The sequence below is a fragment of the Diadema antillarum genome, unplaced genomic scaffold (genome assembly GCF_040938485.1).
Source record: "Diadema antillarum isolate AM-2024a unplaced genomic scaffold, OU_Dant_1.0 seq00002068_RagTag, whole genome shotgun sequence".
Lineage (NCBI taxonomy): Eukaryota > Metazoa > Echinodermata > Echinoidea > Diadematoida > Diadematidae > Diadema > Diadema antillarum.
Window position 1 is genome coordinate 1 of NW_027272715.1, and position 15,291 is coordinate 15,291.

Below are 15,291 nucleotides of genomic sequence, written 5' to 3' on the forward strand. Positions count from 1 at the left end.
ATGGAGGGGGGGGGGGGGGTGATAACGCATGAACACCGTCCCCCACCTCTTTTTTTCTTGGGGGGGGGGGGGAGGGGAATCATGATATATACCCCTTCAAAAATAAGCATTTAAATACAAAGGTTTCCCCTTTTTTCTTTTTCCTTTTTCTGCGCCCTCCTGAAGTGGCGCCCGAGGCATATGCCCCCCCCTTGCCCCCCGCTAGATACGCCACTGATTTAAGTCAATCTTTCACTGTCAGATTTGTGGATTCATACCCTCTCAATCATATCGACTTGTAAATTGTGTGTAGATGCTCTTCTTTACCAAGTAGATGGCGAAAATTTCAATAATAAATTTTTCCATAATTCCTTTTTTTTTTTTTTTTTTTTGTTATAGAGCTTTATGAGAGCTTTGCACATCCATCTACATTATAGGTACAAACCTGAGAAAGCCAGCTGCATAGTAAGCAGCATGTGCCATTCTACACAACCTTGCCAAAGACATGAGGATTCCACTCATTGCCGAGGACATCCAGGGATATGATCAACCCGATCAGGAACTACATCAAGGAATGAATCACAACGTTCCACGGGCCTACAGACGTCACATAGTAGAATCCCACTTTTAGTTAGAATGCACACAATTATGGAATAATTATGTGGATGGATACATCTATGTGGCTGGATAATTTCGTAAAAAGATATATCCTTTTGCAGGCTCTAAATTAATGTTGATCACGCCTCCTCGTGAAGTATGTAATTATCACTCACAATCTAATACCATGATGAACGTATTGTACAATCCTTGTTACCTAGGCAACTGTTAAACTATTACTTGCAGCTGAAAAGTATAAGAATACAAGTGAAATAGACACAACAGTTAGCTCATTTGTACCGAAAAGATCACTGTATCGCCAATGGTATGCTGTACTGTTATGTCTAAAATTTTGAGGGGCAGAGTTTTGAATTTTCTTTTGTTTAGTCACATTGCAAGTTGATAGCATGTTATATATTTGAATGATTTTACTGGTACAGTTGTTACACTGTTATCAGAACGAGCTAAGGAAATATTCATCATTTGACATCATGAAGGAAAGCTCCCCATCAAAACCCAAAGCCATGATTATTTCACCCATTTTCTATATTGGTACTTGCATCTCAAAAACAAGGAGTATTCTGTGTTCTTACTAAGATAATTTGCAAGTACAATTATAGAATATGCTGTTGTAATTATCAGCAGGCATTGTATATAATATTGTATACCAAATTGTAATACAGTTTATCATTACAAGCATGCATAAATACCTGCTGACAAGACGCAAATATACAGAATTGTGAAAGATTGCGAGCGGCACAAGCAAATTTATAAAATTTTAAAGTTTTTAAACTACCAAAGAGGAAAATTTTTCGATAATTTTCTTGGTTACTTTTAATACTATTTCGTCCTTACATTGGCTCTATATGTCGGTTCGCATGTAACAATAAAACACAGAAAAAAACATTATGGGGGGGGGGGAGGTAAGGGTTAATTTTCCTTTTGGCCCCCCTTTGGCTACCCTCTTTATATCATGTAGTCAATAGATATATTCAACAATATTAATACTTATGAAATCGTATACCAGTTTTAAATTCTTTCCAAAGAGAAGGATAAAAATGCGACTATTTCTTCTGCTCATGAACAATCCCTGAAATTTATCAAAGAATCTGAAAAAAATTACTTTGTGTGTCTGTGATAAATTGACATGGGTTGCCATTATGCGTCATTTACCACAGGTAAACCCCATTACATCAAGGTCATTGGGACTGCCAATTTTTCCTTGTTACAACCTGTACCTCGTTATAAACATTATATGCATCTTTTTTAACATTTCAATATGTCCAATTGAAAATTGGACTGGTAAAATATCCTCGTTAAAGACGGTATCTCGTTATATCGCACCTCATTATTACGGGGTTTTCCTGTACATGTAATTATTGCTAAATTCCATTTCATTGGAAACTCGTTATAGGGAGGTCATTGGAACCTAAAATTTTTACGCGCTATTTTCCATTGTATCTCGTAAAAAATAACAATTATTAATAAACAAGACAATGCAAAGCAAATATTGTCAGTGGGACCTGAACAATTACGTTGTTACAGAAGACTCATATTATCACGAAGTCCTTCGGGACCGGCACTTTTATTGTTAAAAATAATTTTTGTTATAACTGGGAATATTTGCTTTTCTCTTATCTGTTGGGATGGGAATGGCTACGTTTGAACTGAAATCTGGTTATACACGTACCTGTGTTTGTTATAACGCGAGTCCCCTGTATATGGGTATTCATTCATATTAGATCTCCTTATATCGAGTTTCCAATGTATTTTCATTACTATTGTTATTATCATTATTACATATACTATTGTCACTGTAATCATTATCATTATTATTGTCATCATTATTATTACCTTCATTATTATCATTATTATCATCCCCATCACTGAAGGTTAGATTTCACTTTAAGGGGAAACTTAATTAAACCGAACAATGGACTTTAATCCATCAACCTAGAAATCTGTTTAAGGGGAAAATGCCCTACAATATGCTGAAAGTTGTGCTCCCATGGACAATGATAGAAGACAGAAACTTTCCCCTTAACACTGGAAATAGAGTTGTTGTTGTTGTTATACAGGGCGTGTTTCAATAAATTATCTTCCCTAACAAGTCATAACCAACATATTTCAAAAATTTTCTTGCAAACGATGTAAGTTCTCACTTTAGGGAAGTATCACAGCTGCTACTTGATTTAACATGCAGTCCTGGCAACAAATAATTTCATTAGAATAATGGAACCTTTCAGAATATTCCTGAATATACTCAAATATTAGGGAATGTGCATTTGGAAAATGGTATGCTGAATCGATGTTATTTCATGATCTGTATTATACGTAATTGATTGAATAGAATATGAACATAAAAGGTGAAATAAGGTTATTTTTGTTGACTCCATCTGACATGATCATTTCTTGTAGCCTGCGACAAATTTAGAAAAAATTACTTTTGGGAGATGCTCTTACATTTTACAAAACACATGCATGCTCTCACTATGCATACAGAAGAATGTAAGCTAATACAGTGGAAACTCAATATAACGAGATGGTCGGGACCGAGTCATTTTCCTCGTTACAGCCGATATCTCGTTATATCAGTAGGCATAAAAGAAAGCATAACATAAAGACATTAATTTGCACATGTGGGACTACCCATCATATTTCAATCAATACTAATAACTTGATATTGTTTGTGAGGGAATTACTCACCTTTATGGGTAAGAAGATGTTTTTTGCCAAGGAAATCCAATATCAATAATGTGTTTCTTAATTATAGATGTTTGAATTTGTAAATTTGTATAGCTTGCGATTGTATCATGCAAGATCGTCTGTGGATTGGTATGTGGTTATAGTATGGGTGTGTGTTGTATGGAAAGCTTGAATATGGTCTAAACAATGCTGTGTGTTTGTGTGACACATTCTGTATACGTACATTATGACTGCGTGTGTGTGAAGATGGGGAATTCCCCACGTAGAAAGCCAATCACAGCATCAGATTTCCTCACACCTGCTAAACGTCATGATGATGTGATGTATACATATGGCTGTCCCACCACATTTTTTGCATGCATCAGTGTGCGCGCACACACACACTTACACGTACAACATGCAGTGCTAGCTGGAGTGCACTGAAGGAAAATAATGATGTGTGTACAAGACAGTTTTCGGCACATCAAGCTTTACAATCTCGGAAGATGATAGCACAGGCGAAGTAAAGCTTTACTGAAGACATTTTGCTTTAACTCGCTATAGCAGGTTTGATTGGCTTTGTTTTTCTTTGTTTGGAAGTCAGAAATTTATCTCATTATAGCAGTTATTTCGTTATAGCCGATCTCGCTATAAGAGTAGCATTTTACATAGACTTGTGTGGAGGAAATTTGGGATCGGGAAAATTTCTTCATTATAACCGATATCTCGTTATAGCAGTGTTCGTTATACCGAGTTTCCCCTGTAGCTACCTACTCCAGGATCAAAAATGAGAGGCACATTTGCCATAAAATTCAATCCAAAAAGGAGTTGGTTTCAATCACATTCTTAAATACATTCTAGTTACATTCAATTACATTTTCAATGACATTCCAGGATTAGCCAGAGCAATTCTTAAAGGTACATGCAGGGGATCCCATTTGCAACTTGCAAGCCACTGAAAATCTTTCCCAAATTTCTTCTACAGATGGCTTCTGACCCCAGAACAACATCTGTGAAGTTTAAACTAACAATATTTCATAGAACAGGAATAGGAAGCAAAAATATATCCTAGATTTTCCTTAATTGTCCCCGCCGAACGAGTTCGAGCAGGGCTCCGTACGTGTGTGTGTCCGTCCGTCCGTCTGTCCGTCCGTCCGTCCGTCTGTGCGTCCGTGTGTGATCAAACTGTTCAATTTGCTACTTCTCTGTCATTTATGAGCCAATTTTGATTCTGTTTGCTTTATGTGATAGCACTACATGGGAGCTTTGAAACTTCTACACAAAATTTCAGTTGTGACCTTTGACCTTGACCATTGACCTATATTGTACATTTTGCTTCAAAATGCTACTCCTTCGCCATTTCTAACCCGATTTTGATTCCGTTTGCTTTATGTGATGGCACTAGGTGAGGGCTTCAAAACTTCTACATAGAATTTTGACCTTTGACTTCTTTGACGTTTGACCTTGGTTTTTTACCTATATTGTACATTGAATACAAAATGCTACTCCTTCGCCATTTCTAACCCGATTTCGATTCCGTTTGCTTGGTGATGGCACTAGGTGAGGGCTTCAAAACTTCTACACAGAATTTTGACCTTTGACTTCTTTGACCTTGATTTTTTACCTATATTGTACATTTTGCCACTAAATGCTACTTCCGGCGGGGACATATGTTACGCATCGCGTAATTTCTACTTTTCCTTGTTTTGAATTCGGAGTTAACCCCACATGAAATTAAATATCAATCAATTATCATAAATTACATTATTATTACAATAACTTACATTAAATGTATGATGGTTCTCTATCGATATTTACTTTAAAATGGCACTAAGTTTGCAAATTATCAGGCTTTAAACCTGCAAATGGGATCCTCTACCATTAACAGGACAATAGGTTACAATGTAGCTTTGCTTTGGCAGGATATTGTAATGACTATTAGTCTTTTAAGTCCTTGAATCATCTCTGGAATGTAATCAGAAATGTAACTTGAATGTAATTGAGCCCACCCATGATCCCAAAGGATATAAATCAACAATTTTGAAACATGCCCAGGTGTGGTGGAAGAGGGAGCATACTTACATACACATCTTTCAACATGAGAGTACATATGCAAAACCATAAATGAGACTGGGCTCATACATTCTAGATTTCAATAGTGACACCCCTGCCAGGCCAAGGTACAGAGGTCATTTATTTAATGATGACCAAATGAACAAGATATATCAATTGGCAGTAGGTGATACACATTTCAAGCGTCTACGCAAAAGGCCACCCCCCAAAAAAATATGTTTGCTTGACCTTATTAAAAAGTACAAATTACCAAAATCCAAGAGGGTAGGTATTTTGTTGTTTTCTTTCATCTGTTTTTCTTTAGGTATTTATGTTTTTAAACACATTTTTCATTTTGCGTTAAAAATAGATCACAAATTTGTAGAAGATGAAAACTGTGGGAAAAAAAATTGAAATAGTATAAAATAAATAAATAAAAAACCCGAGCCAAAATTTCCAGGATTTTCTGTTGGTCGCAAAGGGCATACAATTTTTTTTTTTTTTTTTTTTTTTTGGGGGGGGGGGGGGGGGGGGGGGGCCTAACCATAGACTGCCACACCCTTGGCATCCTTACTGTTCAGTAAGAGACCGGAGAAAGTGTTCTCCATCAATGTCCATCTTCACCTTTTTTATTTTCAAGGTGAGCAGCTCCTTCTCTAGCTCCAACTTCGCCTGCTCCGCTTGAAGTTTCTTGAATTTCTCCTGAGAGCACTTTATCTCCCATTCCAGGTATGTGTTGTAGAGTTGGCCCTCTGACTTACGCCTCTTGTTTGACTTCCCAGGCAGTGAGGCAACAGCTGCTGCCGGTTGCAAGGGGTCTCTAGCTGCTGATGGTTGTGGTGGGGCTCCAGCTGCTGCCAGTGGCAGGGGGGCTCTAGCTGCTGCCAGTTGTGGTGGGGCTCCAGCTGCTGCTGGTGGAAGGGGGGCTCTACCTGCTGCCCGTTGCAAGGAGGCACCAGGTACTGTAGGTGGCAGGGGGGCTCTAGCTGCTGATGGTTGTGGTGGGGCTCCAGCTGCTGCCGCCAGTGGCAGGGGGGCTCTTGCTGCTGCCGGTTGTGGTGGGGCTCCAGCTGCTGCTGGTGGCAGGGGGGCTCTTGCTGCTGCTCGTTGTAAGGAGGCTCCAGGTACTGTCGGTGGCAGGGGGGCTCTAGCTGTGAGAGGTTGCGTAGGGACTCCAGCTGCTGGTGGTGGCAAGGGGGCTCTAGCTGCAGCTGCCGGTTGCGGGGGGGCCCCAGCTGCTACCGGTGGCAGGGGGGCTCCAGCTTGTGGTAGTGGTGGTGGTGATGGTGGTGGGGCTCCAGCTGCTGGTGATGGGGCTCTCCTATGTGGTGGTGGGACTTCAGCTGATGATGCAGCTTGTCGGACTGGTATCAGTCCACGCCTGCAAGAAAAGTGAGAAATCACAAAATTGTTTTAATAATATTGCCATATTTCCACAAACAGTAAACTGTACAAGTTGTAGCTCTGAGAGCTTTTACAAGATTTGAATAATATAATGCCTATTTTGGGCGAATTGAGGGAAATTTAAAATGATTATTAATAAAAATACATAATTTTGAAAATTTACGTGGGGGGGGGGGAATGCCCCCCCCCCCTTCCCCTGCTGCATACAGCCATGCTTTAATAGCGTGTACCTGATTCATAACTACACATATCCCATTGTTTATGTCATACGTCCCATTCAAGTTGTATGATCAAGGGAGCGGTGGTTATTGTTTCGGTTCTACATTCATTTTATTAATCATTTGACACAATTTTCAGGATTTCCACTTAATAATAGTAGTATTGACTGGCCTTCAAACAGCCAGACTATATCTTTACCCTCTCTGAAATCAAATTTTGCCCACAAATATTGCTTGGGCAATATTTGATTTCAAATCGGGCAATATAGTCTCCTATCTCTTACAGGCCAGTCAATATTATCATTAAAAAGGTACCATTAACAAGTCATTTTTTAAAAAGAAATTTCCCTTTATACAATAGGCCAACTATGACAAAAATCAAATCAATAAACTAGTACGGATATTTTTTAATTTCACATTTCATTAAATTTTATTAAAATACAATGATAGTTTTATTAAATTGGATATAATTTTTAAAAAGAAAATTAGATATTTGATGATTATAAAGGCAATTCATCAAGGAGTCATGATTTGCTTTGATACTGCTATTTTGTATCTAAAATGATTTAATTTTTATTTTTTTATTGTTCAGTGGGCCTTCCCCCCAAAAATGAGCGTTATCTGCACTTTGCAAGTTCTAATTATTATCAATTTGTTACATTGTAATTCTTATTTGAGTTCCAAGCGTGAAAGTTGTTACAAATATTTATTTGAAAGAGCTTTATCAAATACTGAACAAGTTTTATTTTTTTGAAGTTAACTTACCAAAACCATTTCTGTGCTTTAACCCTTCCTTATGAATATTCGAATGAGTTGGTTATATCATAGCAACACAATTTGTAATACCATCATTACAATGTGTTAGCAGGAAATGCTCCCCCCAGAATGTGACATATTAAAATTTCATTTATAAATGTTTATTAAATTTTCATACATGTATTCCCCTAAAAAAAAAATTCTGTAGATCTTATACATCTTGTACATTAAATTTTGAATCACTTTGTACTGATACAGTGCAAATTCAATAGAAAGAGATTTGACATAACAAAATATCGGATAAAGAAATATATATACACCTATATTTCTGAGATAAAAATGAAATTATTATTTTTTTTTAATTATTTCTTGAATACTGATATAATGTAAAACATGATATATTCGCGGCATGAATTTTTCGCAAATTGGAGCCGACAGCCTTTTTCATGGCATTAAATATTCTCCAAGTGCCACAGGCATTCAATGCATATAGTGTAAACAAGGACTTTCGCGTGCATTTTAATTTCGCGAATCTTGGCGCTCGTGAAATTAAAGAGCACGCGAAAATTCCTCGTTTTACAGTACACTGTAACAGAATATTAATACAATAACCCAAATTTCCTTGTTAAGAGGTCCTTGTTATAAAGACTTTACACAATATCATACTCATTGATGATTGGATTTTATTTTTTACATAACAAAACAAGAAACTCAGGTTCACTCCAAGAGATTTGGTTGAAAAATAACTTACAAGGAATTTGCTCCATTGAGGATGCCAATCAAGGCTGCTGAGTTGGCTCCAATGGCATTCTCAACTCTCTCGTCAATGTCAGTCATTACACAGACCGGTCCTCCACCACCTCAAATCAACATGAGAAAAACAGAAGACACAGGTGACGATAACTTTGTAAACATATAGTCTACGTCCTGCCGATTTCAGATGAGAATCACTTCATAACAAGCTCTTGAGCTAAGTTTGCATGTGCGTGTGTGTGTGTGTGTGTGTTTGTGCGTGTGACATTACTTTTTAGACAAGGCAGATACCTCCTCTCATTATTGCATTGGCCCCCAGGTTATAAGGAAATTTTAAAATGTCTAGTAAAATAAGCCAGTTCAGAGCTCCAGTTTGAGCATGAGCAGAAAAAGGTCATTTGTACCGAGAGACAAGCTGGTTTTTTATTTCACTGAGATAAGCAAATGTAATGTTATGATTATTCGTGGAATCCTTATAAATAGTGCCTGACAGTACATCCACCTGACAGCAAGCCTGGTATTTGGCAATGTTAACAGAAAAAGATTGTTAATGTATTCAAAACAGCACAATGAAATAGATGCTTCCCAAAGTGTTGATTGACAAACCATCCTGGTCACTTCATCTACACAGGTTCATTCTTTGTTAGAATACGAGTTCCATAAATTGCTACGTTGGGCAAGCTGCTGCATTATGTCACTTTGAATTTAGTTAAGTGCCTAACCAACTGCGAAAAATGAAAGGTCATTTGTACCCATGTGCACATGAGCTTTCTCCGAACTGGCTTATTAATTTAATGTCCTCAAATATATGTTGATCAGCTATAAATTTGACTGGCTGGAGTCTGGGCCATTATATATTATGCATGAAGATCTTTTTCCTTAACACCATACACTTGTTATTTGCAAATATTCAAATTTTTGGCCCAAGCCTATATCCAAATACTTTAAACTGACATTCTAGCTTGCGAAACAATTCATTGACGATCACATGAACCGACGAATCCATCAAAAATGGTCAACATATTGGATTTTCACTTTTTCCCATTTTTACATAGTTCAGATAAAATTGCAAGTACAATTTGGCCCTGACCGTGAATCGAAACATGTGTATGTACTATGTGCGCGTGCCTCCAAACCTGCATCATAAACATAATATACACACACATGCTCGCCCACACACACACACACGCACACACATGCATATACATTGTACGTATATTACTATATACAAACACAAACACACACTAATACACGCACAAAAACATACACATACACATACACATTCACACAACCACACATATACACACACTCAGACACACTCATACACATATATACACATACATGTATATGCACACACACATACAAACACTCGAACACACACACAAACTAAACACTAACACACACACATGTAGAACTCACCATACACACAGACACACATGTACACATACACACTGTATACGCACACGTACACATGCATAAATGCACACGCATCAGACACAAATGCACACACATACACACATGGACACAAACACACACGTATCATATACACTTGTAAGCACACTAACAGACACATACACACATACACATACTGACACACACACACACAAACACACACACACATACACTGAAACACATACACATACACACATATGCATATAAACACACAAATGTATACACTCACACGTAAACATTCACACAAACACAGAAACGCTCATAAGTATGTTAGACGAGCGATTTCACCTTTGTGACGGCACGCACTAAACTGCGATCGGGCGTCTGACGATGAGCAAGACTAAAGACTGGAAAGTAGGTTAGGGTTAATGTTACGGTTACGGTTAGGGTATAGGGTAGGGTTAGGGCACGTGTACACTGTTGGCTATTATGTACAACCATGGACCTACTATACATGGACTAGAAACGAAGGTCTTTTTTTGATCCCATCATCACCGCTGCCACCTGATTATGTGCATCTTAATGCGTACATTCAGGTGCTGGGATAATGACGCTTGTGCAATCGTGCATGGTCATTGACAAAAGAACCATTTCCCTCATTGCAGTCTTATTTTGCTGAGGTACCTTTTCTGACTCAACTGCCTTTGAATAAATACCGATGAAAGGGAGCAGCAAACCCGAAAACATGACAGTTTTCCTGCCACAAAATTGAAAATTACTGAAGTGGACACTTGTGGACAAGCATGAAACATGGCTTAATGACAAGACATACATGTCATCTACGGTTACTGTCCATGTTTACTCTGGAACAATGTGCGAAAAATGAGGGAAATTAGATTACAAATCACAATCAACCTGTCAAAATAATTGCTTTCTCTTGTAAAGTACGCGCATTTCACAAATGAAATTACTTGAGCGATAATTCCCCAATGTACACTACAACTGCACATGCATTTTTCTTGATTTAAGAGAATTACTATCTTCTGCGCATCAGTTTTTAGATTTATCAAAGCGTCGTCTTGTTTTTATCCAGGCTGGTTGTCGGCGGTGATGGTAAGATCAAAGCAGGAAAGCACGCTTAAAATGTTTTTGTGACGCTTTTGACAGAAACAGGTGCATGAATTACTTAACGAGTGATGAATGTCCATTTGTAGTAGGTCCATGGTACAACTGTGTGGTACACAGCACAGGTGGGACTGAGAAAAATGGAAAAAAACAAATCTGTGAATTCTCTCCAAGTGAAAATGCCATTGATATTTGATTTTACCAAATGAAGTTGATGTCCGAGGTACACCCAAACACTGTTATTTCTGTTCCTGCTTTTCTACTTTTATTTGACTAAAAACATACCAGTTACAAAAAATATCTGACAATACAGTCCAAAACCTTTTACAAACCAAATCATTCTTGACTTATACTGCTTCACATTTATCTTAAGTTTTATTGAAATTGAAACATTGAATATGTCAATGACTGCTTTTTTAAGGAAAAAGCAGAATTTCTTTTTCTTTTTTCATTCAGTATTAGTTCACTACAGAACTTAATGCCAAGCAGCCATAGGTGTAATGCAATTATACCTATGCCTGCAGAGGTGGGGTTAGGGATAGGGTTAGGGCTAGCATTTGCCACTTTTACATGTAGTCTCTAGTCTCGCTCATCATTTGCTATCCAATGCAATCTTAGTGATTCGACGGTTCGAAGATCATGCACATTAACTTCCCGGTCTGTAAACCATTGAATCATTACATTTACCACAGTGCATGTAACGAGGTTCACTTTACATTGCTGAAGTAATCAAATTTTTGACTGTATAAGGTTTATACTACCATCATAGTAAGCAGCAGAATTCAGGCTTTCTTACAAGGGATATTCTTTATAGCATACAGTTCATTTTATATGTACAAAACAAATACGAAACCCGCCCAAACTTTATCCTCCTTTTCCTCGAAATTGTGTTTGCGCCCAACAGGGACCAATTTGTTGGTTCGTGTGATTGTCAATGAATTAATGGTGATAAATACATACACCATTCCATGTCTATATGATGCACATCACAACACAATGTATATGTGATCCTGTCATCACTGCCACTTGAGTCTTGACCAGGGGGGTCAAGCCCTGCCATTTTGTAAAAATAAATTGAACGCACAAATAGAGGGTCACTGAATAATTCATTTTGTTAGATGATACGCGCAATAACTGTTTTAATTACTGCGACGCAATTTGAAAAACTGTTGGGTCAGCGAACTGCGAATGCTCACGTGATCACAGGTAAAGAAAATAGGTCACAGGTTTATATCGAATTTGTAAACAAATTATCATTCATGATTACAAATTACACACACACAAAACTAACCAATGTCATTACTGAATGCCTGAGCCTCGTTCTTGATACGTGCTGGTCTTATTGTTGTGCGCCACACACAACGCAGCTACATGTATGCCCGTGACGTCACCACCGTCCACTAACAATGAATTATTCAGCTATTCAGTGACCCTGTGCGTTCAATTGATTCCAGTGGGCCGGTCCGAGAACAATGCTTAACATGCTGACGTATCACAAAGCTTTCCGTCTAGTAATTTTAATTGATATGTCTATGGGCTTGACCAATAAATATGTCAGATTCGATTAGTCAGGGAACTTCACTTTTTTCATTGACATTTGTTGGTCAGGAGGGGAATTGTGAACGAGGGCTGTGGATATTTACAATCTGTATCAGTACAATTTACAAACTACAATTGTACATTGCCTCACAACGTGGAATTGGGACCTAAAGAAATGCTTCAGGGCCCTGCTGTGGTAGGAAATGAAGAACTATTGTCAATACCGGAAAAAAAAAGTGAAATTCCTCGACCAATTCGACATATTTATCGGTCAACACTGCCACGCCACTAACTTCAGGCTATACCGGCTAACCCTAAATCTAACTTAGACAGTATATTATTAAACTCTTACAAATACCGTACATCTACATGTCCCAGTTTCCGTTCAGCAGTTTGTAGTTGTAAAGTGATACATACCGAAGAAAACGTGCATAATTTAATTTGCATAATATGTGCAGTATGCGGTCAATGTGCACATACAAAAATATTTAGAAGTTCATCAATCACACATCCAAAATACTCTGTGAATCTTAAGATTGAGATCTAACGGTCACTAGTTCTAGACCTAATTCTAACTTGTTAAACTGTGATTCCTCAATTACACTGTAGAAAATACAAAAATCACATTTGTTTGAAAATGGAATCGAACAAGCTGCATTGATCATTTAGAAAGTATTCCTGAAACAGATATTCAAAAATGAATGGAAGCACCACACATTACTTCATTACCGATTACCCTTGACTTGTATTTGGCCATTTTGTGCATGCATAGGCTAACAATACTAGATCTATAGCCCGTTACATATTCAATGTTGAAAAAAAAAATCAAATGTAGAATGAAAACTTAGCTTTATTTCTTTGCTGAACGAGATCCGAAGAACCCTCAAACTAGTATCACTCAGAACAGGAGACTAGAGTCTACTAGTATGTGGGTTACATGTACTGTAGTTTAATCACAGCATGCAGCTGCACAGGAGCAACTGATGATGCATGATGCAGAGGCTTTCACCGAACACCCTATGAACCCAACTGGGGCAGCGCTGCCAGTGGCCCGCGTGCAGGATGACTGACAGAGTGATGGTTGAATTGCGCCTTGAGCCCGAGCTGTACTGACAAATCCAACAATCGAAAGATAAGCTGATACAAATCGTCCTCGCTTGCTGGAAGTTTTGACGGAGTAGTCTAGACCTAACTTGTCTTTAAAAGTAAAATTGATACTGTATGCAGCCGACAAAAACCGTGATTTGTGAGCAGTTTCACAGACAGCGCAGAGCTTCAGGTCGATCGTGAAAAGGGCTAAAATTGCTGTGCGCAAGCGCAAGATTTGACCCAATTTTGACCTTTTCTTGTTATTCTTACTGCGCCATCTACGATTTGTTCCATATGTTCCTCTCTACATTCACGTAACATATTACTTATATATCACCTCATTATTCCAATAAATCAAATAAATCAACATACCTGTCTTTGACATCTCCTGTCTTTCCTGGTAACGGTGCTCTTTCATAGTGCTGGAAAGGTTGTTCCATTTTTTTTTAATCTCGGGCACCGACCTCCTCACCCTTGATACAGCATTCACCCTGCTGGTGATTGCCGCCCAGGCCCGTTCTTTATCTTTATGTGTCACGGTCTGGCCAAGTTTAGGTTTTAGGACGGCCTCGAACTCCCTATACCCCTCCACCAGCTCATATTTCTCCACTTCACTGAAATTCTTTTTTCTTCTCTCGTCGCCTTCCATCATCTTCGATAGCTATGATCTCCGAGTAGGAATACATACGTTAGACAAGGTTTGTGCGAAAAACAATTAACACGTAATTTCCCATAGGAAATCGTCGCACAGCGCAGCGGTGATCGTCTGCCCATTTTGGCCAAGACATCGCGCAAAAATTGTGACGTCATAAGTAAAAAACTTATCTTCGGGCGATGTCATCGATCTTCGCTAAGTTTAAGCCAAATCTTTGCTCAGCATTTGAATACGACTTAAGTAAACTACTTAGCCAAGTAAAATCCTAAGCTCAATAACAGACTTAACTTAAGTATGGATTTGAATACCGGCCCAGGACCGAATGTGCATAAAAAAGGGAGCTTTACGCGCGGACGCGACGCGCGCGGATTTTCAAATGGAAACGAACAAGATGACGCACGGTTCTACGCACCGGCTCAGAACATGCCTACTGTTTTTTCCCCTCATTGAACATCCGCGCGTCGATCTAAAATCTAGTAAAGGCGCTAATTCCTGTAAACAGGTAAAGAGCTTAATTATAAGGAGTTCGTCCAACCCACCCCGCAGAAGAGGTTTAACCCGACAGGGTGGTAAATGGGACCTCCATAAACATCCCCAGGTAGTATGTGATTCCAAATTGTGGTATCAGTAGAATATTACAGGCCACTTTTCAGGATTACTGATGGAACAAACGTGAAAGAGCCTGCGCACGTCAAGACTATCACACGTACCACTAGCACTGCAACAGGCAACAGTACCACTGGTGCGTATAGTAATCTTAGCGCACGCAGACTTTTTCTTCGACAAACAAGGGTTTTGCCTGCAAACTAACTTTTCACGCCTAGCTGGAGTGGGTGTAGTGCATACTTTCTAGCCGTTATTATTTCGTCTTTATTTCTCCGACAGGAAGCAAGCCGAGTGAGAGCGCATATACCCAGTGATTGCGAGCCCCAAACCGTTTTTCTTTTTTCTGTCGCAATCACTGAGTATGTGCCCTCACTCGGCTTAGCGCAATGCAGTGGGCTTCTCCACATTACACAATCTGCAACTCAGAGACATAAAGAGGAA

The 15,291-nt window shown here is 38.7% G+C and overlaps 1 protein-coding gene across 1 annotated transcript; it reads right to left on the reverse strand.

The window, feature by feature from the left end:
* Positions 1-5,849: 5,849 nt before the first annotated feature.
* On the reverse strand, positions 5,850-14,475 carry LOC139713805 (uncharacterized). The gene is made up of 3 exons (XM_071625509.1): positions 13,962-14,475; positions 8,443-8,551; positions 5,850-6,694 (listed from the first exon to the last, which is right to left on the reverse strand). The coding sequence occupies exons 1-3, from the start codon at positions 14,239-14,241 to the stop codon at positions 5,884-5,886; spliced, it is 1,200 nt and encodes a 399-aa protein (XP_071481610.1). The 5' UTR covers positions 14,242-14,475; the 3' UTR covers positions 5,850-5,883.
* Positions 14,476-15,291: the final 816 nt, after the last annotated feature.